This window comes from Cervus elaphus, chromosome 9, assembly GCF_910594005.1.
Source record: "Cervus elaphus chromosome 9, mCerEla1.1, whole genome shotgun sequence".
Taxonomy (NCBI): domain Eukaryota; kingdom Metazoa; phylum Chordata; class Mammalia; order Artiodactyla; family Cervidae; genus Cervus; species Cervus elaphus.
In genome coordinates, this window is record NC_057823.1 from 51,579,816 (window position 1) to 51,602,772 (window position 22,957).

At 39.6% G+C, this 22,957-nt stretch overlaps 1 protein-coding gene and 1 pseudogene across 4 annotated transcripts in view; one reads left to right on the forward strand and one right to left on the reverse strand.

The window, feature by feature from the left end:
• The window catches only part of CTNNA1 (catenin alpha 1), a 171,328-nt gene that overhangs the window by 109,217 nt on the left and 39,154 nt on the right, over nt 1–22,957 (forward strand). For all 3 annotated transcript variants that reach the window (XM_043912890.1, XM_043912891.1, XM_043912892.1), the window contains exons 8-9: nt 13,685–13,765; nt 14,932–15,084. In XM_043912890.1, coding sequence (XP_043768825.1) covers nt 13,685–13,765; nt 14,932–15,084 — 234 coding nt within the window. The remainder of the gene's footprint in view (nt 1–13,684; nt 13,766–14,931; nt 15,085–22,957) is intronic.
• LOC122700200 lies at nt 3,974–4,489 on the reverse strand (annotated as a pseudogene). Its single transcript, XR_006342735.1, has one exon. The product of XR_006342735.1 is annotated as a 60S ribosomal protein L23a-like (transcript).

The following is a 22,957-nucleotide window of genomic DNA, read 5'->3' on the forward strand; positions in this document are numbered from 1 at the left end:
TATAATAAAGCGAGAAAGAAGAACTCCTGACCTGAAAACATGGTATTCCTTCAGTGTAGGAAGCAGCACTGAGGTTGTAATAAAGGCTGCATTCAAGAAGATCCGTCTGAACAGTGAGTTGGGTTAGCAGAGTGACGATTTTTTAATGCTTGGAAGAGCCAGCGTTAGACTGCCGATTCTGCACAGAGAGATCATCTAAATGGGCAGGAGCCTGCACGATTTATGAAGTGCTGATTTAACAGCAGCCTATGCGAGTGCCTGCTGCTCTGGTAGTTTGGAAAGCTACTCAATCACCTGGTTGTCATGCTTGGTTAAAATAGAAGTTATGACTATGATTTGCCTCAGATGTGTTGGTAAACTAGCTCAGTGGGCTTTGCTTCTTCGCCATTAAGAGTTTAGTGTTATAAACCAAGAATAAAGGGGGGGAAAGGTTGGAAAAGAGAGAATTTGGTTTTTCTACTCTTTGAGAATTTTAAGAGAAAGCTAGTTAAAATGATTTCTCCTTCTCTGCCTTATTTTATATAATAGTGTTTTATCACAATACTAACTGAAAAATAATAATCCAGAAATTTTTGGATGTCTTGGTAGGAGAAAAGGGTAGGTTGATACAGTCATTTAATATTGCATGCTGTAAGTGTTAACAGTGGAACAGAAATTATTTAGGACAAGTGGTACAGCATGGCTAGATTCTGACATGGTTGCTTGTATTTCCCTCAGAATTTCACTTACTCCTTAAGCTAAAAGCCTCTACTGATCTGGGTTGGGGTATTGTGGCCCTCAAACAATAGAGCATTTGCATGCTCAACAGGCCTGTTGGCACACTTAAGAACCAACTTCGATTCTCATACTCACTGTTGTTAGAATCTCTCTAGGGAATACAAAAGGTCACTTATACTTTGGAATAGGATTTTTGCTTTGGCTGTTTTTACTTGACCTAACACTATCTTTTCCTGTCGAACAGTATCACTTTTCAGAATTTCGTTATGAATATACACCTCCATGTTTACTACTGTATAGACATGAAAGTTATTTCTACTGTGAGTTATGGTCATAGTTTCTGCCTGATGAAGGCAAGGCCTCTTGTATACGTGACATTACTGATTTGGCCTTCTTGGCCGTTTCTCCCATACCATTTCTCTCATACTTATCCTCAGTAGGTCTTGTGTCAGACTTGAAGGCAGAAATCTGAAAACTACCCCATGGTATCTGAGAAACAAGAACACCATCAATCTGTTGGCTTCCAGGGGCTTTATCACACTGGGTGTGTGTAAGAAGTTATTTTCTCAAGGGGTGTTGTGTCTGTGTTGGAGTGCAGTACCGGAGTGAGGACGGAAGACTCCAGGGTGCTTTCCTCAGGGCTCTGTGGAGACAGCAACAATTGCAGGTGTGTAGTTTGGCTCCTCCTAGTTACAGACCCCAAGATAGGATTAGAGGTATAAGAATTTTATTGAGGAAAATGCCTGGGATGTGTAGAGGGAGGGAGAAGATGACAGAAATACTCCTATTGGTTTGCTAGAGTCTAAAAACCCATGGGGCATGTCTGACACCTCTGAAAGGAGAGGGGAAAGAAAGACCCTACCAGCAGGGCAGTTCTCAGTCAGTTTCTCCGGGCCAGAGAGAAGTCCCCAGGCCAACGTTGCCATTAGTGGAACCCCTTATTCTCAGGAACTAGTATTCCCAGTTTTCCTGTTTACTGGTTAAGGAAAAGAGGGAGAGGGCCTTGTTTAGAATTCAGGATGCCATTCCTCCAACTGACCTGGATCCTTTCCACAGTCTGTCTCTCTGTAGGCTGGAAGTTCTTAATCTGAGTCCATAATTGGCCTGTAGAGTTTTGTTGCTTGTGCATTTTTCTGTTGATAAAGTTTAATCAAATTCTTAGAGGGTCTGTGACCCTAGGTTTCAGAGTGACCATTCTATAGGAACAGAACTTGTTCTCAAAGCTTCCAGTGAGGGGTGTCTGATAAGGGTGGTCTCTCAAAAATTTTTTTTTTTTTTTTTATGGATAAGAAGCCCTGGGGATACTGTAAATGGCTCTTACTGAAGTTAGTCATCCTCTGATGAAAAAAAACCTTTGCAAGGCAGGAGGAGCTGGATTAACTTCTGCCCTGAAGTAACCACTTTAGTTCCATGTGGAGAAAAGTGTTGAAATCAATTGGATTAGAGCAACCATGATTAGGGATGAGTTATATGTGAAAATTTAGAGGGAAAAGCATTTCATTCCCCTTGAACTCTTGGTTCCCTTCTGCTCTTGTAGTCTACTTGGCCTACTTACAGTATACTAACAGATGAAAAACCCTTAAATTACATTATCCTAATACTATTATAACAGATTTGTGGGCAAGGAAAATTGTTCAGAAAAGCACCAGTGCAATCAAGAGTAATTATTTTTTTATGCACCTGGAGAAGTGGGCACTAATGCCTGCTACACCACAGTACCCAGAGAGCATGGTCTTGTCTAGGTCACTAGCCTTTTTGCCCACTTGACTTCTCTTTGGGTTCAAAAGGTTTAGGCTGTGGAGTCAAAGGAAATGTGATGTTTGTCTTAAAATGGGTTGGAGTACACTGTTCCTATTGATGGAGATATGTATCAATTTTTGATCTTTATCTCTCGTTAGCTAAAAGGAATAAAAAGAAACCTGTGTTCTTTCTGAATTAAACCTTTTCTTGGTTTCATTTCACAACGGCTTTATTCTGCATACATATGCCTTTGACTTAATTAAAGTGGCAATACAACCTCTGGAAAGTACTCTTGATATCATCTGTTTCAATTTTCACTGTTGTAGTTGTTCGTGGCAAGGCAAAGGACAAGTAAAATCTAGCCGTCTGTCCTCTCTGTGAATGGTTTTAAGCAAATTAAATGAGTCATGTGGCAGGGTTTAGGTGTTAACACTTATCTGCATTACTCTTCATGAAAGTTTGCTTTTAATATATATTGCTAATCAGGAATGAATATTTACCTCTTTGGAAAAGCAGATGTATATCGTGAAATTTTCTAATCGTTTGTGGTAGAGAGGGAGCTGGGTTTTGCTTTATGCTGAAAAATCAGGTGTTTCTTAACCAATCATGCCTGACTCCCCAAATTTTCATATCCCAGAGGTGCTCGGTTAAAGAAAACCTTCTGGCTACCAGTCTCGGTCATGGTTCTTTGGAGATCTCTTCACAATTATCAAAAAGTTGCAGCCATTTTTAGGGTGGAGATCCAAGATTTGTGGGTCTGAGTATATCCCTTCCCAAGAACCTTTTAGGGTTCTTAGTTGGCAACCACAGTTGGGCCTATATTTTATTAATATCTTTATTTGAGTGAGTTTTATCAACACTAGCCTTTTTTGAGAGGTGGGAGGGAACGAGGATGAGAGAAAATTATGGTAAATCCTAGAGTTCACTGTTTTTAAACGTGTGTTTGGAGGCAAAGTTTTTGATTTACTCTTTATTTTTATTTTTGGCCATGCTAGGTCTTTGTTCCAGCGCATAGCCTTCTCTCATTGTGGAGCACAGCCTCTAGAATACACAGGCTTAGTAGTTGGCCCTATGTAGGCTTAGTTGCCCCATGGCATTTGGGACCTTGGTTTCCAGATCAGGGTTCAAACCTGCATCCCATACATTGAAAGGGAGAGTCTTAACCACTGGGCCACAGGGAAAGTCTGTGATTTGCTCTTTAAGAAATGGGGTTTGGCACTAAACATCAGCTTGTTATCTTCCCAAGAAACAGAATCTGTCTGACAGAGGCAGATAGAATATGCCTTGATAAATTGATGGCCTTACCAATCTGTCATGTTAGACATGGGTTAAAGAGTAGTTAATTGATTATCAAGTTACTTGATTATCCTAGGTAGAGCCACAGAATCTGAGAACTTTCAGAATTATAGGCTTTTAGAGTTTTGGTGAAAATACAGAGGACCACTGTTGAGTGTTAATAAGTATCTCTGTTGCTGGGAATCTTTCCTTCTAAAAGCCCTTTTTTTTTTTTTTTTTCATAGTGAAAACTTTTATATTTGGAATTAGCCAGCTGGACTCAGTTTAGATGATCCCAATTTTGTTGGCAACATCCAAAGCATCATAGTCAGGAGCCAGTCGAACATATGCCTTCTTCTCTCCATCAGGCCTGATCAGAGTATTGACCTTAGCCACGTCAATGTCATAGAGCTTCTTCACAGCCTGTTTAATTTGGTGCTTGTTGGCCTTGACATCCACAATGAATACCAGTGTGGTGTTGTCTTCTATTTTCTTCATGGCTGACTCGGTGGTGAGGGGGAATTTGATGATGGCATAGTGGTCAAGTTTGTTTCTCCTGGGGGCGCTCTTCCGAGGATATTTGGGCTGCCTCCTGAGCCGCAGTGTTTTGGGCCGCCGGAAGGTGGGTGACGTCCGGATCTTCTTTTTCTTGTGGCTGTGGACACCTTTCAACACTGCTTTCTTGGCCTTCAAAGCCTTTGCTTTGGCTTCAGCTTTAGGAGGGGCAGGCCTTCTTCGCCTTTGGCGCCATCTTCATGAAAAGCTAAAAGCTTTTTAAGAAGTAGACTGTCCACTTTAGGCCTGCAGAATCCACAGTTTGACCCCATCCTTGCCTTTCATTGATTGTGATATTTTTAAAGTTCTTTTGTTATCTTCATTAAATGTGACTGAGAAAGCAGTAGGAAGGAGTGATGGTTACACTAATGATGATGAGCTGTGTTCCTTTTGATGCTGTGACTTTAAAAATGTGGGATTTCTCCTTCTAGTTTTGGAGATGTGGTTTTGGGCAATTGTTGCTGTTGGCGGGATGGCAGAACTAGTGTCGTATACTAACATTGTGTTCTGTGCCCAGATCTAGAAAATTCAGCAGTAAATTTTGGGGTGATAAATCTTAGGTAAGGGAAAATCTTCCATAAAAGTTTGAGCTGAGGTGTTTTTAAACCACAAAGATCTTTTATTTTACCTATTGTAGACATCAGACCAACCTAAACCAAACAGAACTGTCTTGAAGTCTTGATAAAAGTACATAGACTGATTGAAATTTATATTACCAAGCCCTTGGGGATTCCCAGGTGGCTCAGTGCCTGCCAATACAGGAGATGAAGGTTTGGTCCCTGGATCTCGAAGATCCCCTGGAGGGGGAAATGGCTACCCACTCCAGTATTCTTGCCTGGGAAATCCCATGAACAGGGGAACCTGGTGGGCTACTGTCAATGGGATCACAGAGAGATGGACCCAACTGAGTGACTGAACATGCACACATTTTTTATTCTTGCCTGCCCGTGACTTCATTGTGTTTGTGTTTCCCCCGTCCTCTGTATGTGGTAGGGTTCATTTTTTATTCTGAAATAGAGCCAAGTTTGGATTTGTCTCTCCTGCTGCTTCTCCCTTTCTGCATTTAGAGTAACTTTCTATTTAGATATGTTTCCTCCTGCCTACATAGACGGCCACAGGCTGTACAAAACCATTTGCACAGGATAGGATTAAGAGTTGAGATACCCATTCATATTTAGAAGAATCTCTTTCAATTTTAGTGGGCTCTTTGACCCATTTGGCTAGATTTAAGAGGATGAATTTGCAGTATATCAGCTATATGCAGTCTTGGTTGTTGAAGCTTGGAAATGCCGTTCCTCCCTCCTAGTGTGCTCTGGGATAGAGAGATGGCAACATGTGCCTAAGGCAAGCAAAATATTTGAACATGTGATATCGTCAATGCAGAGAAATCCAGTAACAAAAATTTGGCCCAAAGAGAACAAGATCACTTCTTATTAGGAATGGCTTATAGCAGCATGTCAACATTATAGCTGCTGTTGAGATATTGACCCCGTGTTGCTAAGGCTTGAGCTCCCATGGGAGTTGATTCTTTTCCTCTGTTTTTTGCTCTTGTGAAAGTGAGAACATTGGGGGTCTATCTAATGCCTTCATAATTTTTCCCTGTGTGTGAGCATACGTGTGTACCTAATAGCTTCATAGCTTTACCCTTGTGTGGCTGTACTATAATCTATGGACATGTAGGTTTTTTTGAGGCTTTTGACACAGTGTAAAACGAATATTATTTTTGCATACTTAGGCAAGTTTGTATATAAGGTAAGCTCCTAACAAATTGCTAGGTTGTAGGGGGTATGGTGATTGCAGCCATGAAATTAAAACCTAACCCTAACCCTAACCCTTGGAAGGAAAGTTATGACCAACCTAGATGGCATATTAAAAAGGAAAGATGTTACTTTGCCAACAAAGGTCCATCTACTCAAGGCTATGGTTTTCCCAGTGGTCATGTATGGATGTGAGAGTTGGACTGTGAAGAAAGCTGAGTGCTGAAAAATTTATGCTTTTGAACTGTGGTGTTGGAGAAGACTCTTGAGAGTCCCTTGGACTGCAAGGAGATCCAACCAGTCCATCCTAAAGGAGATCAGTCCTGGGTGTTCATTGGAAGGACTGATGCTGAAGCTGAAACTCCAATAGTTTGGCCACCTGATGCGAAGAGTTGACTCATTGGAAAAGACCCTGATGCTGGGAGGGACTGGGGGCAGGAGGAGAAGGGGACGACAGAGGATGAGATGGCTGGATGGCATCACCGACTCAATGGACATGAGTTTGAGTAAACTCCAGGAGTTGGTGATGGACAGGGAGGCCTGGCGTGCTGCGCTTCATGGGGTCGCAAAGAGTCGGACATGACTGAGCGACTGAACTGAACTGAGGGAGTATATTATTTAAAATTGCTAGACATTGCCACATTACCTTCCAAAGAATTTTAAACCACCTTAACACCATATTAGAAACCAGCAGACATTAAAATTGTGAATCTGATAGGTGAAACATGCTCTCTTTGATGTGTTATGAGTGAGATTCAGCATCATTTTGGATGTTGGCATACTGTTATCTGTTCTTTTCTGTAGATTGTGTATTTCATTTGGTCATTCCATTTCCCACTCCAATAGTTGGTCATTTCTTTAAAGATTTGCAGGGATTATTTGCTTATTAAAGAAGCTAATTTTGTTTGTGACATACTTTACAGATATCTCCTCCAGTTAGTCATTTGTCTTTTAAAGATTTTATGATCTTTGCTATATATGCTTAATTTTAATGAATGGTGAAACAGATCATAATCTTTCTTAATATTAAAACATACACTTGCCATATTATGGTAATGATCCAGTACAAGTTGGTGAACATGAAATCTGTAGTATCTTCAGTAAACAAAGATTCCCTATTAACCCATTATCTTTAGCAGAGAAAAGAGGATCCGATCCTTCAGAAGGTTATTTATTTATTTATTTATTTTGTTATTTATTTTTAAATCAATGCAGAACCCAAAAATGTTTCCTGGTTTATCACAAATCTTAACCTGATTTTACCAGTTAACTGAGCATTTAAAAATCCTTCTGCGCAGGGCTGCAATGGAGACTCAGACATGGAGAACACGCTTGTGGACACAGGGGCAGGAGAGGGTGGGATGAATGGAGAGAGCAGCATGAAAACATACACACTACCACATGTAAAATAGATAGCCAGTGGGAATTTGCTGTATGACTCAAGGATCTCAAACTGGTGCTCTGTGACGACCAGAGGGGCGGGATGGAGTGGGAGGTGGGAAGGAGCTTCAAGAGGGACGGGACATATGTATGCCTCTGGCTGATTCATGTTGATGTTATGGCAGAAACCAGCACAATATTGTAAAACAGTTAACCTTCAATTAAAAAAAAATTTTAAAAAAGATCTTACACTTTTTAAAGGAAAAAAAATCCTTTTGAAATATCTTTACATTTGAGTAATCTTATTTTTTCCTGGATTATTAGTAGCTTCAAAATTAAGGCCTTTTTAAATGGCCTTTATATATTTAGTTTGTATACCTATTTGCTTTATATACCTATTTGCGCTTCTGACAGCTTCCCAAGTTACTGTGCATAGCACCTATTTAACAAGTAGATGGTTTTTTTAAGAAGAAGAGAACTGGTGTCTCAAAGCGATTGGAATATCTCAGCTACATGCTTGAGTTCTTTTCTCCATCATGGATTTTGTTTTCCCCAGGAAGGGAAAGTAGTAGCTCATACATTCATTCTGGTCTCCCAGGATTTGGTGGAAAGGTTGCAACATACTCACTACAGTTCATTTGGTTCTGTGCTATAATGGCCATGTAAAGGGACATGGCATAGTTATGCCATAGTGGAATGTTAATGGTAGTTGTAATACCTAAGCTTGTTAGAACTTATAGGCACATTTTTAGGTGCAATATGGCATGGGGCTGAGAAAAATCTAAAGGTAGTAAGCAAGGTCATCTGAGAAAATACTCAGATGAACCAGTAAGGCTCATTTCTAAGCTTATGCCCTCTTTGAGGGGAGAGAGAAAGAAAGCGAGGTTATAGTATGTAACATTAGAGTTTCCTACCCAGTTTTAGTATTTTTAGGATGAAATAGGTAACATTAGGTAAACCAGAAACTTCTGTCTTTTGCAACTGTAAGGAGCGAGAGTGTATCTTTGAAAGGAATTTGGGAATGCTGGTCTATTTGACCACTATATTCTAATATTAAGTTACTTAATCTTTGCCTCAACTCTTGTCACACATTGAGTTTATGCAAAGCCCGTCAGTCATGTGTACGCCAGGTAAAACAAGAAGGGTCAAATTGCTTTTTCTGTTATCCACTAAATGTATATTGTATGGTAATGTGTTGCCCATCCCACAGCAAACCTTTTAGTCCTACTTATGAAGATATAGGGCTTCCCGGATGGTGCTAGTGGCAAAGAACCTATCTGCCAATGCAGGAGACGTAAGAGACTCAGGCTCAGTCACTGGGTGAGGAAGATTCCCCAGAGAAGGGCACGGCAACCCTCTCCAGTATTCTTGCCTGGAGAATCCCACGGACAAAGGAGCCTGGCAGGCTACAGTCCATAGGGTTACAAAGACTTGGAATGACTGAAGCGACTTAGCATATGTGAGGATACTGACTGAACTCAAGTCTCCCTGGGTTTTCAAAATATTTTTTTGAGAATTTCTTTAATATCAGGTCCCCTGTTCTTCTCTGAAGTCTTCCAGCAGCATCTTGGTAATACTTTCTTTCAAAAGTTCCTTATCCCCGGCTTTACCTGACGGCAGTATAGTGGATGACAGACCTCATTTTCCCCTTTTATACCTGGAGATAACAGTGCTGCTCTGTTCTTTTCTCTCTCTCATTGTCATTGAGGGAAAGAGGCTTCAGATGCCCATTCTGACTTGGATCTTGTGAAATGTCATGCTTCCTGGTGTTTAAATTTTAATTTTCTAATGGCTGATGGAGGCATTGTATTGAACTAGACCTTCCTATTAAATTAATCGGAGCGTCCTATTTCCTTTTAAATAGTTTTTAAATGTTCCCTTTTAAATAGTCCTTAAATTGGATTTTACCCTCCGCTGCTATTCTCTTCCAGCCTTACTCTAGATTAAATATAGAAAGTATTTGGTAGACAGTATTTGAGGTTATTTGAAAAGCCTTATATTTTCACTGATAACAGGAAAGCAAGGGACTGATAATCTGCCATGTAGATGACACACTAAGCACTGTGACTTTAAGCACGTCTGTGGTCCCTGGTTTCTCATCTTATGTCAGCAGTTTCCCGGGGTATGATTTGAGAATGGCTATGAGGGGAAACATGAGGTGCCATGGAAGCACCCCAGAGGGACACCTAAATGAAACTTAGGGTTGGAGGTGGCCACAGGGAACTTCTACAAGGAAATGTGATACCTCATCTAAAGGATGGGTAGGAGTTAGAAGAAGGAGGGGAAGAGTATTCCAGGTAGGTGATAGAGAGCTTGGCATGTCTGAAGAATTTAAATGTGTGTGGATGGATCATATCTGAGTGACAAGAGGCAGTGAAGTGATGGGAGTGGCCTGGCTCTGGCAGGGTGAGTGTGCAGAATTAGGAGAAGGAAGCCTCTCGCAGAAGAGCTCTGAATGGACCATATAGACTCTTCAGATTAGTGTACTTTTCATGCTGGAAGTATTGTGGAAGTTTTCACTTTGTGTTTTTCCCTGGAAGCTCTGTGTTTATTTTGTGCTGTTACTTCTGGGGCGTTTACCTGGGAATCTTTGTCACATGGCGTCTAGGGAATAATGTGCCTTGAGATGCCACCTGCAGTGCGAGGGACATATTTCATCCCTTTCCAACTGGGAAGAGTTAGAATGAAGTTAGGGAATGGAGAGATGGTAGGGTATGGGCAAGGAATTGGTCGACCTATGTGCCAGACACAGCGCTGACACCTGGTACTGTTCTAGCCACGGGTTCCGGGAAACAAACTCACTCAGAAGGACAATGCAAATAGTGGAGTGCAGTTTATTACACCGGCGGGCCCAAGGCAGAGTCTCCTCTTAGCCAAGGACCCCACCAGTCTTTGTGAAAACTTTATATACCCCAAGTGTATAAGGTTCCCTGAAACTAGTCTGAACAAAGGAAAAACAAAGATACAATCAAAGTTAACCCACAATTCATATGCCTTAAACCTAGGTAGTTAACAGTGGACAGTTATCAATAGGCTTGTGGTCATACCCCAATAAGCATAATAGAATGTATGATTCTATTTGGTCACACATATAATTAAGGTATTCTTTCAGGCGATGGAGAGCCTTGGGGCTCTTCCTTCCGGGGGCCTGGTTTTCCAGTTGGTATGTTGTTTCCATAGATACTGGGCATATAGCTCAAAGTCCACAGTCCGGCCCAAGATGCAGTCCTGCTTTCAAGATAGAGCCTGTTCTGTTTCCTCCTTCAGTATCATCTTGAATGGTTGAGACTTGTAGATTTGTTTTAAGAGAATGCTTACTGTTTCTGAGGCAGGAGACAGTTCTTTGAAAGGAAAAAAAAAGTTTGTTCACTCAGAAGTCACCACCACAAAATGGGTAAAATCCTCCAGAAAATTCTAGTTCTTAATACCTTAAAAAAAAAAATGAATGCCAAACTTCAGTGTAACTTCTTGTATGACTTTTATGTACTGCTCTGACCCACTGTTGATGTCATTCAGAACTCCTGTCAGGCCCCGCACAATACTGGGTCTTGCTGAATTAGGAGTTGCTCTGAATTATTTTATCTCAGATTAGAAACCTACTGAGAAAGAATTACCGTTAGTCCTGCCTACTCCTGTGGATGCAGAGTACTCACTAAAGAATATCTAAAGAAATAGAAGCAGGAGGAAGGTGAAGTGGCTTCCTTATGCTTATCTTGAAAATGGGTTTTGAAAGCCCTTTTACTGTCTCAGCCAAAACAGTTGCTTAGAGGCAGTCGCAGCTAATAACCTTTGCCTCTCATTTGATATTTACTTGTTGAGGAGGAGATTTATGTTGAAACCCCAAACATGCCGTAACTTTTTCTTAGAATGCCTTTGTTCACTGCTCAGCAGGGGCATACATATCAAAACTGAGTGAGCCTAGGTGGTCTCTGTGCTTAGTGGGATAGTCTCTCAATTAGGTGGGAGCCAAGAATTTACTTAAATTCATTGGTCAACTTTACTTTGGCCTAGCCAGAACTATAAACAAAAGATCATAACAGCTTTAATCTCAAAGAGAAGATGTTATTTTACAGGTCAGCAAGCTTTCTAGTTTTGTCAAGCTTAAGTTTGTAAGTGTGTATGCTCACCTCTGTTATATTTTAAATGATTGGAATTATAAACTTGCTGTTTGGACTGGTTAGTTGTTTTTTTTTTTTTTTTCTTTTTAAAAGGATGCTTTGATTTAAAAGATGATCTATCTAGCATAACCTAAAAAGTCAGTAAATAACTGCTTCTGAACTGCCTCCCCCTGCCCCCAGAGAAATGAGGCATAAGCCTCTATTTCCTAAAGTAACAAGAAAGACAAATTAATTTTTAGGATAGTATGACAAAGGATTAACAGATTCATGTTGTGTTTTGCATCTTAAAGTGAATTTTGCTGTGTGAATGCAATTCCCTCAAAAGTCAAGTTTAAGAATTTGCTTTTATATAATTTTCTAAGTAAATCCTTCTACCTAAATTGAGGACATTTCTGGTTGCAAGTAATTAGGTGCTCATGAGGGCGTTGAGCTCAACCTTTGAGTTTCACATGTTTTCTGAAATAAATGATCTGTTGAAACACCCCCGCCCCGCAACATAGCTAGGTATAATGACAGATTGTACTAGGTTTACTTCTAAGTGAGGACTTGAGTTTCTAAGAAATGTGCTGAGCTTTTCTTGATTTAAGCATTAATTATGAGGTCAGTTTGATTTTTTTTTTTTTTTATTTTAATTTTAGCCGCCTTTGCCTTAGATCCTTGTATTTTGATCTTTGAGGTTGTCAGTAAACTAATTCTTGTCACATTCTTTTCTGACTGATGCCCATGAATAAATCACAGTTCATTCTTACAGGTAGAAGAAATTCTCATACTTCCTCAGTTTTTGTTGAGATTTTTTTTCTTAAGCCCATTAATATTAGTGAATTACTTAATTTTATTGACAGTCTAGGTGGAGAAAAGATTTGGAATGTGACCCTGACTAGATTTGATAGGGACCATATCAATGTTTTGCTTGTATTTCAACTTTTAATATTTTGTCTCCTCCTTTCTTTTGCTGCATAACCTATATCCCTAAATATTCCTTCTCTTTTTTCCTAATAGTCCAGAGCCAAAGGCAGAGGGACAAGTATCATTGTTCACATTCAACAGATGGGAGATAAGCAAGAAACTGAGTAACAGATGTTAAAAGGCACTCAGAAAGTGTATAACTACATCTTCTTGGCTCTTCACCTTCTATACTGACTTAGGTAGATTATCTATATCAGAATGCCTTGAGGGCACCTGTGGCTAGAGGAACACTGGGTTAAGTTCCTTTGTCCATTTGTATCTCTTCCGTAATTACTACATGCTTTACAGAATGAGCCACATTTGTTGACTGGGCATTTTGTAAGGAAAAGCTTTTAATATATTTCATAGTTTAACCTGATGTCTTACAAGGTATTTCTAAGCACATGTCTAGCTAGCTCTACCTGGGGTAACTACCTTTGTCCCTTTTCTTAAAACTACCATCAATTTTGATTCTGCTTAGAATGTTCCCCAAGGCAAATGTCCACTCAACCCCCTGCCCTCTTAAGAAATGCTGGTTTATATACCTCTCTCAGAGTGGCCAATATGTTCTTTTCTATGCAATACAATTGCATTAAGCTTAACCTAGACATTTTAAATAATCTTACAAAGCGTTCTTATTTGGCCTATATGATATACAGTATTAACTGAAGTAATCTTAAAAAGCGCTGTTTTATTTGAGCTGTATAAAATACATTATAAACTCCTATCCATCATGATGCATCTTTGTTTTAAAACTTATTGTTTCACATTGTTTTAGTGCCAGGTGCCATCTTTCACATTTTGACGTTCCTCATATCTTAGAGTTCATCAAAATCAGATATTACCTTTTTTTGCCTGCAGTTCAAGGAGAACTGGTTCATTAATGAAATTGTTGTATGCTGAACCTTGAATTAAAATATATATTTAATTTTTCCAGCAGAACTTTAAGCGAAAGTCTTGCCTTTTGGCTTCTCTTGTTTTGGCAAAACTCCCTCAGTTTCCATCATGAAATAATATGGAGCCTAAGAGTTGTAAAATTAGGTTTTTATGAACAAAGCCACATGGTGCTCTCCTCACTATATCCCAACTTGGGGCTTAAAAAATTGATTTTTCAATGTTGATTTGAACTTAGTTATTGACTACCATTAAATTTTCTTATAAATTACTGTAATGTGCATCTCCTTCCTTGTTTTCCAGGCTGGACGTAAAGAAAGAAGTGATGCACTCAATTCTGCAATAGATAAGATGACCAAGAAGACCAGAGACCTGCGTAGGCAGGTAAGCTGAGAGAAGTGCTGATTGCTTCCCCAAGTTCTTGGTTTTATTTTTTTGGTTAGAATTCCAACAAATACTCAACCCATATGCTTTCTTGAATTAAAGGATGACTTTTCACAGGAAATTTGACTGTTTTGTTGCTAATAAGCTTCTAAATGGCTACTAAAATCTCTTGGGGACCTAGAATAATACAGTCCTGGAATGGACTGAATAAATTGTGCTGTAAAAATGATGCTCAGGTAAGAAAATCAATTTAAAATGACTTGGGGACCTCAGAAAATACCCTGAAAGATCTTGTGATGTTAACTTACAAACAGTAGAGATAGAAATTGAAATTACATATTTGACTGGCCCCTTTCTGATTTTGATTCTTGGTGAAGATGTGTTTCTAGTTACAGATATGCTGCGTATAGAGTTATTTAAGGGCTCTCAGTTTTCTGAGTTTGTAAGTACAGACATCTTTCTCTTCATTTAATGTTAAAGAATCTTATTAACATTTTGGAAGCAAATTGAGTATTAGCCTTTAAAAAAAAGATAGGATTGAATTTGTAAAGCAACATTAAGACTTAAAAAGAAGTTGTAATACAAACAATTTCCAGACTTAGTGGAGAAATATTTTATTGTTCATGTCTGATATAAAGCAAAATTAAAGATGGAATGTAGCTACCCATCATCCTTTTGGTAAAGTAATACCACAAATGGTTATAAAGGTAACTTTTCAGTTTTAGGGTTCATAGTGTGCTAACCCTATTCAGAAAGTGCTAACACCCTCTCCCTTCTCATTTTTATTTAGCCAATTAGGCCAATTATATTCCAGGGCTATGTGCTAATTCATAAATCTAGAGCTCATTTCTGTTGAGGTTTTTTTTTTTTTTTTTTATTACTCCTTTAAGATAGAAGCTTTAGTTTTGTAATTCCCAAGCAAAAAGGGTTTTATTTTGAAAACTGAGATTCTGTTGCTGAAATGCTTTAACTGTAGTATAAGCTATTATCTCTGCAGTTGTATTTCCTGTGTTGCAGATTATATAACTGTGTGGCTCACATGAGGGGTTCTTGTGTAAGTGCAGCCAAACTGTCATGAATTTCCATTAGATTTAAAAGTGCAAGAGAAGAAAGCAATCTAGCTTTTTGGTAGAAACAAAATCAAATTTTTACAATTTAATTATTAGCTCCGCAAAGCTGTCATGGACCATGTTTCAGATTCATTTCTGGAAACCAACGTTCCACTTTTAGTATTGATTGAGGCTGCAAAGAATGGAAATGAGAAAGAAGTTAAAGAATATGCCCAAGTTTTCCGTGAACATGCCAACAAATTAATTGAGGTAAGTGTGTTAGCCGTTTTATTAACTATGGGTAACTTGGTGGTATGTGGTGATTTTTAACCATATTATTGAATCAGCTGAAGAATTTAGGGACTCATGTTATTTACAATATGTGTAAGACAAAAGTCCTTTGCATAATTACTTAAACATCTATCCAAAACTACCATTTTGGTAAGTTTACGTTAATTATGTGCCTGATTAAATAAAAAATAGTCCCTATTCCTGGAATCTTAACATCTCCACTTAGTGTTAATGCAGATACAGATAGATCATGACATGCTTAATCTCAGAAGACACTGGAGAAAATAGTGGCCAGAAGCTGGAGTTTAGAAGTCATACTGCCTGGGCTTGCATCTTGGCAAGTTACTGAATCCCTATGAATTCTGTTTCTTATCCATAAAATGAGAATATACTAATGATGCCTATCTAAGTATTATTTTGAGATTTAAGAGATGATGTGTGTCAAGTGCTTAACCCTTTGCCGGAGAACAGCCTCGGCTCCATCACCCTTTTTGGAAACTACAGAAATTGGGAACTCCCTGACCTTGAAGTGGTTAACACTTTACACGTCACTGCCAACGGCACAGGTTCAATCCCTGGTTGGGGAACTAAGGCCCCACAAGCCTTGTGACGCAGCCAGCACCTCCTGGCCCTAAAGAAAGAAGCAGCCCTAACATGCTACTAATTAGATATGTTTGAATAGTAGAAATCTGTATGTTAGTGTTGCTTTGTTAAGGTGATAAGAAGAAAGAGTAAGTTGCTGTTTAATTTCCAGATAAGTTAGGCTTGCTCCTCCTACCTTTTGATTACTGAAATTATATTACTGTTTAATTGATTCATTATTACTATATTTCAAAAATTTGACACATAGTAAGTATAGGGCAAGTTATTTAATTTTGTAACCCGAATGTAAAACACCTAATATTTGGAGGAGATATTCTCCATTTGGTAAGTTGGTCATTATGTAACAACAGAAAATGAGCCTTCTATGTAAAATGTGTTTCTTGTACACTTGGATATATAGTGACATTAGGCCAGGTTAATACTGTAAAATAGTCTAAGGAAAGTATCAGTTATCACATTAAACATGTTACTAATTTTACATTGAGTTTTCTTTGAACATTGATCGTTATCCTTAACTGAATTAATTATGTACAAAATATGTAGGTCAGTCTTCTATTCAAGTTAATGATTCTGGCATTTGGTCCGAAGGCTTGCAGTTTGTGGCTCCATTAAGCATAATCTTTTCACAATAGTTGTATGACTGCATAAGATATAATGTCCAAATATACAAAGATTGTCTTCAGGAAGCCAGCCTCCTGTAAGTAGCCTGCATCTCAGAAAGTGTGCCTGTGAGATAGGAAGCAAGAACACTGCCAGCCCATAGCCTGGGGTAACAGGCAGCTGTAGTGGCATGGCAAAGGGCATCTGAAAGGGTGTGGCAGGCTGAACCTTCAGGGTCTGTTCTTCAGCTGGAGGAAGGTCACTTTTTAAGGACTTGCTGTACAGTCCTCAGCCTCTCCATCCAGCAGAACTGACACTTGCTGAGCATCTACTCTGTACCATGTATGGATGCAATGTATGCAAATAGTGTACATTCCTCAGGTAAGGAAACTAAGACTTAGGGAAGTTAAGTAACTTATATCCCTCTTAGAATGAAGGCTGTGCCACTCGGGCTCACTGGTGTAGTGGACAGCCTCATGCCCAGGAAGAAGCACTAGGTGGACCCGGTGGCTTTGGAGAGCTTACTCTAGGAACTTTGTCCGTGCTCAAGCTTTTTATTTCATTCTGAACTAACCAGGCGCCCAATAGTGTTCAGAGTTCGATATTCCCTGTCACAGCTCACTGCTGACTTTTTTCTCACCTCTCTCCCCTCTCAGTGACCTCCACCCCCATCATCCCCCACACATAATAATATATGTATATTAAATAACACATAGCTTTTCATTGCTTGAGGCATAACCAAAGGCCTTGTAGTACCATTCTGCAAACATTTAAATTACTTTATAGTAATAGAGGTACTAAGATAAATAATTGCATGTGTGCATAAAAACAAAATGAATTTTTAAAGTGTTTGTTATGGAAGCCTCATATTCCTGATTCAAAGAGTAACTTGATTCTTCAATGACAGGCCTTCTCCTCCCCACACTAGTACTTTTGTATTATAAGAAAACACTCAATTAGTGAGAGACTTGTTTTAAGCAAAGGTAAAATACTCCATTGTGATTATTTTGTTAATCTCCTGCCATCTTCCTTTCTTTTTATTAATTTCCCATCTTGAGTGAAATAAATGTCTGCAGGCCAGCTTTGGTTTTAGGGCCCTTTGCCGTTTTTTCCTGAGGGTTTGGAGGAAGTGAGAGTGCTAAGTGAGAGTTGGGAAGGGCAGGTGTTGATAGGCCTCTGGCAGGAAAGGAAGAGCTCAGATTCTGCAGCCACTGAGAATTCTGCCAGATACTTTTGTTCTAAAATGATACAGTTCTGCCACTAACCACTTAGGATAGACTCCACAGGTAAAGGGCATAAAGCCCAGTAAGATTGTGCTCATTGTAGATGCCAACTGCAAATTAGGGGGTCCCTATCTCACCTGTACTTCAGACCCAACTGTGTATAAATTCGAGGGTTCCCATGACCAACTCACTCTCTGTTCACAAGATTGCCCTCATTACAAATGCCAGCTGCAAGTTTGGGGGTCCCCAGTCCACCCAATCTTCGGGTCAGCCAGCTACAAATTTGGAGGATTCCTTTGGCCCACTTCAGGTTCAGTAATTTGATAGAACAGCTCATAAAACCCAGGAGAATGTTGTCCTTATGACTCCCATTTTAATGTAAAGGATGCAAATCAGGACCATCCAAATGGAGAGACACAGAGGGTGAAGTATGGGAAGGTCTCAGAGACAGAGTTTCCTGTTTTCTCCCAATGAATCACCCTCCTGGCACATCGATGGTTCACCCGGGAAGCTCCACTGAGTTTCAGTGTCCAAAGATTTTATTGAAATTTCATTATGTAGGTGTGATTGATAGAATCCCTTCCTCCCCTAGACCTAGGTTTTTCCAGAAAGCCTCAGTCCTCTATAATCACATGGTTGGCATTGGCCTCCTCTTCCTGAGTTGTCTCATTAGTCTAACATATGTAGTGGCTCACCTCGAGTTACCTCATTAGCATAAGTGATGGGTAGCAAAGCAGTCCTAAAATCTCCTGAGAATTCAGACTTAATCCAATGCAAAGACCAGACCTTTCTTGAAGGTACCACCTCCCCCACCTTGAAGGTACATGGAGTATATGGTTTTCAGTTAGCTTGCTACCCAGCCATAAACACCACACAGAATAAGTGAGACAGGGCAGATTTGTGTGCCGCAGCTTTGTTGATCCTATTTGTGGCCAATTACCCAGTGATTTACCACTTGTCTTATCTGGTGTTCCTTGCATTGTTTCACTTTTTGCTGGAGGTTTGCCCTTAATGGAGCCTAGTTTTCTGATTGAGACCATCTCTTCTCTGTGAAGTAAGAGGTCCTGTCTCATAGAAGTATTGATTGTCCCTCTGGTGTGTAAATCCCGTTCTGTTTAATACCCACTTACCCTTTCTTAGACTCCTTCAGCAGTGGGAGACTCCCTTTTTTCCAGAGGCATCACATTCCACTGGTGGATTCTCTGGTTGTAGGAATAGGGGGGCCACAGTCGTCTTCTCTGGACCTACCCCTGTCCATCTTTCTGTTGCTGTGCACAAGTGAATTGAGAGGAGCTATAAGTGTAAAATATACACCTGATTTCAAAGATATGATATGGAAAAAGAATGTACTTAACAGATATCATTCAGTTCGGTTCAGTCGCTCAGTCATGTCCAACTCTTTGCAATCCCATGAACCGCAGCACGCCAGGCCTCCCTGTCTGTCCATCACCAACTCCCGGAGTCCACCCAAACCCATGTCCATCAAGTCGGTGATGCCATCCAACTATCTCATCCTCTGTCATCCCCTTCTCCTCCTGCCCTCAGTCTTTCCCAGCATCAGGATCTTTTCCAATGAGTCAGCTCTTTGCATCAGGTGGCCAAAGTATTGGAGTTTCAGCTTCAACATCAGTCCTTCCAATGAACACCCAGGACTGATCTCCTTTAGGATGGACTGGTTGGATCTCCTTTCAGTCCAAGGGATTCTCAAGAGTCTTCTCCAACACAAAGTTCAAAAGTATCAATTCTTTGGCTCTCAGCTTTCTTTATAGTCCAACTCACATCCATACATGACCACTGGAAAAAACATAGCCTTGACTAGATGGACCTTTATTGGCAAAGTAATGTCTCTGCTTTTAAATGCTGTTTAGGTTGGTGATATGGAGAAGGCAATGGCATCCGACTCCAGTACTCTTGCCTGGAAAATCCCATGGACGGAGGAGCCTGGTGGGCTGCAGTCCATCGGGTCGCTATGAGTTGGACACGACTGAGTGACTTCACTTTCACTTTCCACTTTCACACATTGGAGGAGGAAATGGCAACCCACTCCAGTGTTCTTGCCTTGAGATTCCCAGGGACGGGGGAGTCTGGTGGGCTGCCGTCTGTGGGGTCGCACAGGGTCGGACACAACTGAAGTGACATAGCAACAGCAGGTTGGTCATAACTTTCCTTCCAAGGAATAAGTATCTTTTAATTTCATGGCATTAACTTTTTAATTGATTACATGTTTAAATGTATTACCTTGAGTTTAAATATTGTTTTTTCTAACCTCACCTCTTAATGTGGCTCACATTGTATTTCTGTTGGACGGCACTAGTCTAGATGATTTCCTCAGACCTTTGAGAGGCTCTCTTCATTTTGCCTCTTGTCTGAATGCTCTCTACTAAAGTGCCAGCCCTTGTCAAACACTTGTTCCATGGGTGGGTGGATGGACGAAGTCAGACTGCCAAAGCTGCCATTGAGCAGTGACCTCACAGCCAGCCAGCTCCAGGGTTTTGTCTTCAGAGGTGCTGCTGCTCAGGTCCATCTTCTCAGTTCTGGTCTTTGTGGGGGCAGTTGGGTTTTTTTTTTGACTCTCTCTGTTTTGACACTCATCCAGAATAAATTTCTTAGATTGAGTCTAGTGTTCTATCTGTCAACACTGTTGCTGGGTTTACTGTTAATATTATTGACAACACCTTCCAAACTTGTCATTTCTTTCTTTTTTAAAAAATAAGCATATCTTTTCTCCTTTTATCCAATCTGATGTTCATAAAATATTGTCTGAGACAAGGCATAGGATAGAACCTTTCAGATTGCCACTAGAAATCATTATGTTGATCGTACAATTCTTTGTATATAGTTTACCACTCAATCAGTTACAAATTCCTTAATTTTTGTCCCCCCAATAAAATAATGTAAAAAGGTTATGCCTTAATTTGGGATGTCATGTAAAGTTGCTTTGAATGTATTCATGGTTTCTGAGTAGTATTAGGGATAGGATTCACTGAGAAATGGGAACCTTTTATGGTATCTTCTCTGTACACCACGTTTTGAAAATATGAGATTAGTTTGAAGAATAAAATCCATCTACTGACTCTTGAGATTTTAGGAGCAGAAGTGAATTTCTCCAGCCCCTCTGTGTGGGCATAGTGTTTGGAAGGTTGTATGGTGCCTGCTGCCTACCAGATCCTTATTAAATGACTTTATGATTTTACTGGAAAAAGCAAATAACACTGTTTGCTGTGTGACTGCTCTTATTTTCTCAGGGTCTGACTAAGACCCTGATGCCGCACTATAGTTGTCAGCGGGATCTGTTAGCTCCACACATTGTATTGAGTTCCTTTTCTTAGGTGAAGGATACATAAAGGTTGTGTGTCTCAAGGCCAGTGAGTAGGGGAGCAGGAGCTAAGGGTCCGTATTGATGAGCTGGTGACCCTTCTCACCACCATTTTCTTCTGTTCTGGAACATAGAGCCTGAGGACTTGTCTTTCATCCGTTTATAAAAGGGCATGGCTATGCTTCATAATAACAGTAACACCTTTCCTGCCTGATTTTCTCCCATATCAAGTTAATTATTTCTTTATGTTGCTTGTCAGTTTAGTGTATTGAGGTGAAAAATTTGTTTTCTGTCAGAAATATTAACCTTTTTGTCATTAGTGCAACATCCATGTGTCCTTTTTAATTGCCTCGTTCTTTGCCTACCTCCTTTGCTGTGAGCAGCTTAATAACTAAAGAGGAATCAGTTTTCCCTTTTTAATTTTGCTGTCTTCTGGGTCCTTTTTCAGTTTCACGAATTGAGAGTGAAATAGGAAAAAGACAATTCATGAAATCTTGCCTATAAAAACTATCATTTAGTATCCCTTTCCCCTCAGCCCCAGACATTGTATTAAAACAGGCCTCTTACTATAATGAACTTGCTACAATAAGATAGTGTTTCATTCACTGTCTTGTGAATTAAGAACCAAAAAATAAATACATTTGGTACAATTTTGAGCTGGATTATCATTACTTGCTATGCCACTCCCCCAGTACCCCCACCCCCACCCCCCCACCCCCAGTCCAAGTATTTCCCATTTTCTGGGACTTCATAGGGTATGATTTTATTGGCTTGAAATGTGTATTTTAACTGCAAATTGAGTGATCTGCATTGTAACTTTTATTCTGTGGTGTGCAGACAAGTGACCTTGAAGAAGCCTCTGTAAGGAGCATTTGAATTAAACAATGACCTTATACAATTTACCTGTGACATCTTGGATATTTTCTCAGTATCTCTGTACAATACTGTAGGCTGAAATTCTTGCAAATGGCAAATCAAATGAAGCTTCAATTTTCTAGTACTGTAGGATGTTTGCATGAAAGCAGTGAAGTATTCTTGGGGGAGAATGCTGACCTTGAAATTAGGAAAAACTTCCTAAGCATATTAAGCTTGATTTTCTCACATTTTCAAGGATGTGCAATTTCAGATAAATGGGGTGTGTAAGACGAAAGTGTCTTGCATGTACTATTTTAACACCTTAATCCCAAACAAGCTTTTTTGGCTGAACTTAACCACCTACTCAAATTTTGGGATGGTCAGGTGAAGGCGATGGATGCATTTTGTTCTTAAGAAGCATTGAGAATCTCTTCTCTTGGAGCGTTGGTAGGAACGATTAAGGAAGCGCTCTGCTTCAGAAAAGAGTGTAATCCTGTTGCCTCACCAGTAGAGTTGGTGGACTACTGTTTAGACAGGTACCATTCCTAGCTATATACTGACTGATTATTCAGATTAGACAGAAATAGGGAACTTTTTCAAGTGGTCCATATAGTAACACGTAAATGGAAATGATGACAGTTATACCACTCATCTGAGTGGTTATCTATACATGAAAAGCTTTTTAAAAATACCAAGTAAAAAAACTGTCTAAAATAGTTTATGATGTTTTAGTAAATTCACAGTTTCTAATCCTGTTACCGGAGATCCTTACATTTATATCCTGCCTCTTCTTAAAATTTGATTTGGTATGGCTCATTTTGAACAAAAATGTAAGAGAAAGGTAGATGTTGAAAATCAGGATGCAGATGAGAAGTAATACACTTCTGTTTCTTTGTGTTTTAAATGAGTCCTGTAAATAGCATAAGTTTAGTTGTTACTCAGGTTAGCAGGGGTTTTCTTGTTGTTGTTGTTTATTACGGAGTTTTGTTCACTGAAGTGTGGCATGACATGTGGATTCATTCTTACCACTGCATTTTTCTTCTCTCTTTCTTTTTAACTCACTGCTTTCATCCCTCCTCTATTTCTGACTCTATTTTTCTCTTTTGGATTGGTTTGAGTCCTCCCACTTCTTCCTATTTTTTTTTACCTCCTCTTCTTGTTTGGAAATCATACACTGTTTTACTAGTAGCAACTCTAGATGTTTTAAGCATGTATGTTTAACTCAGAGGTTGAGGTTAGTCAGTATCTTTTTCTC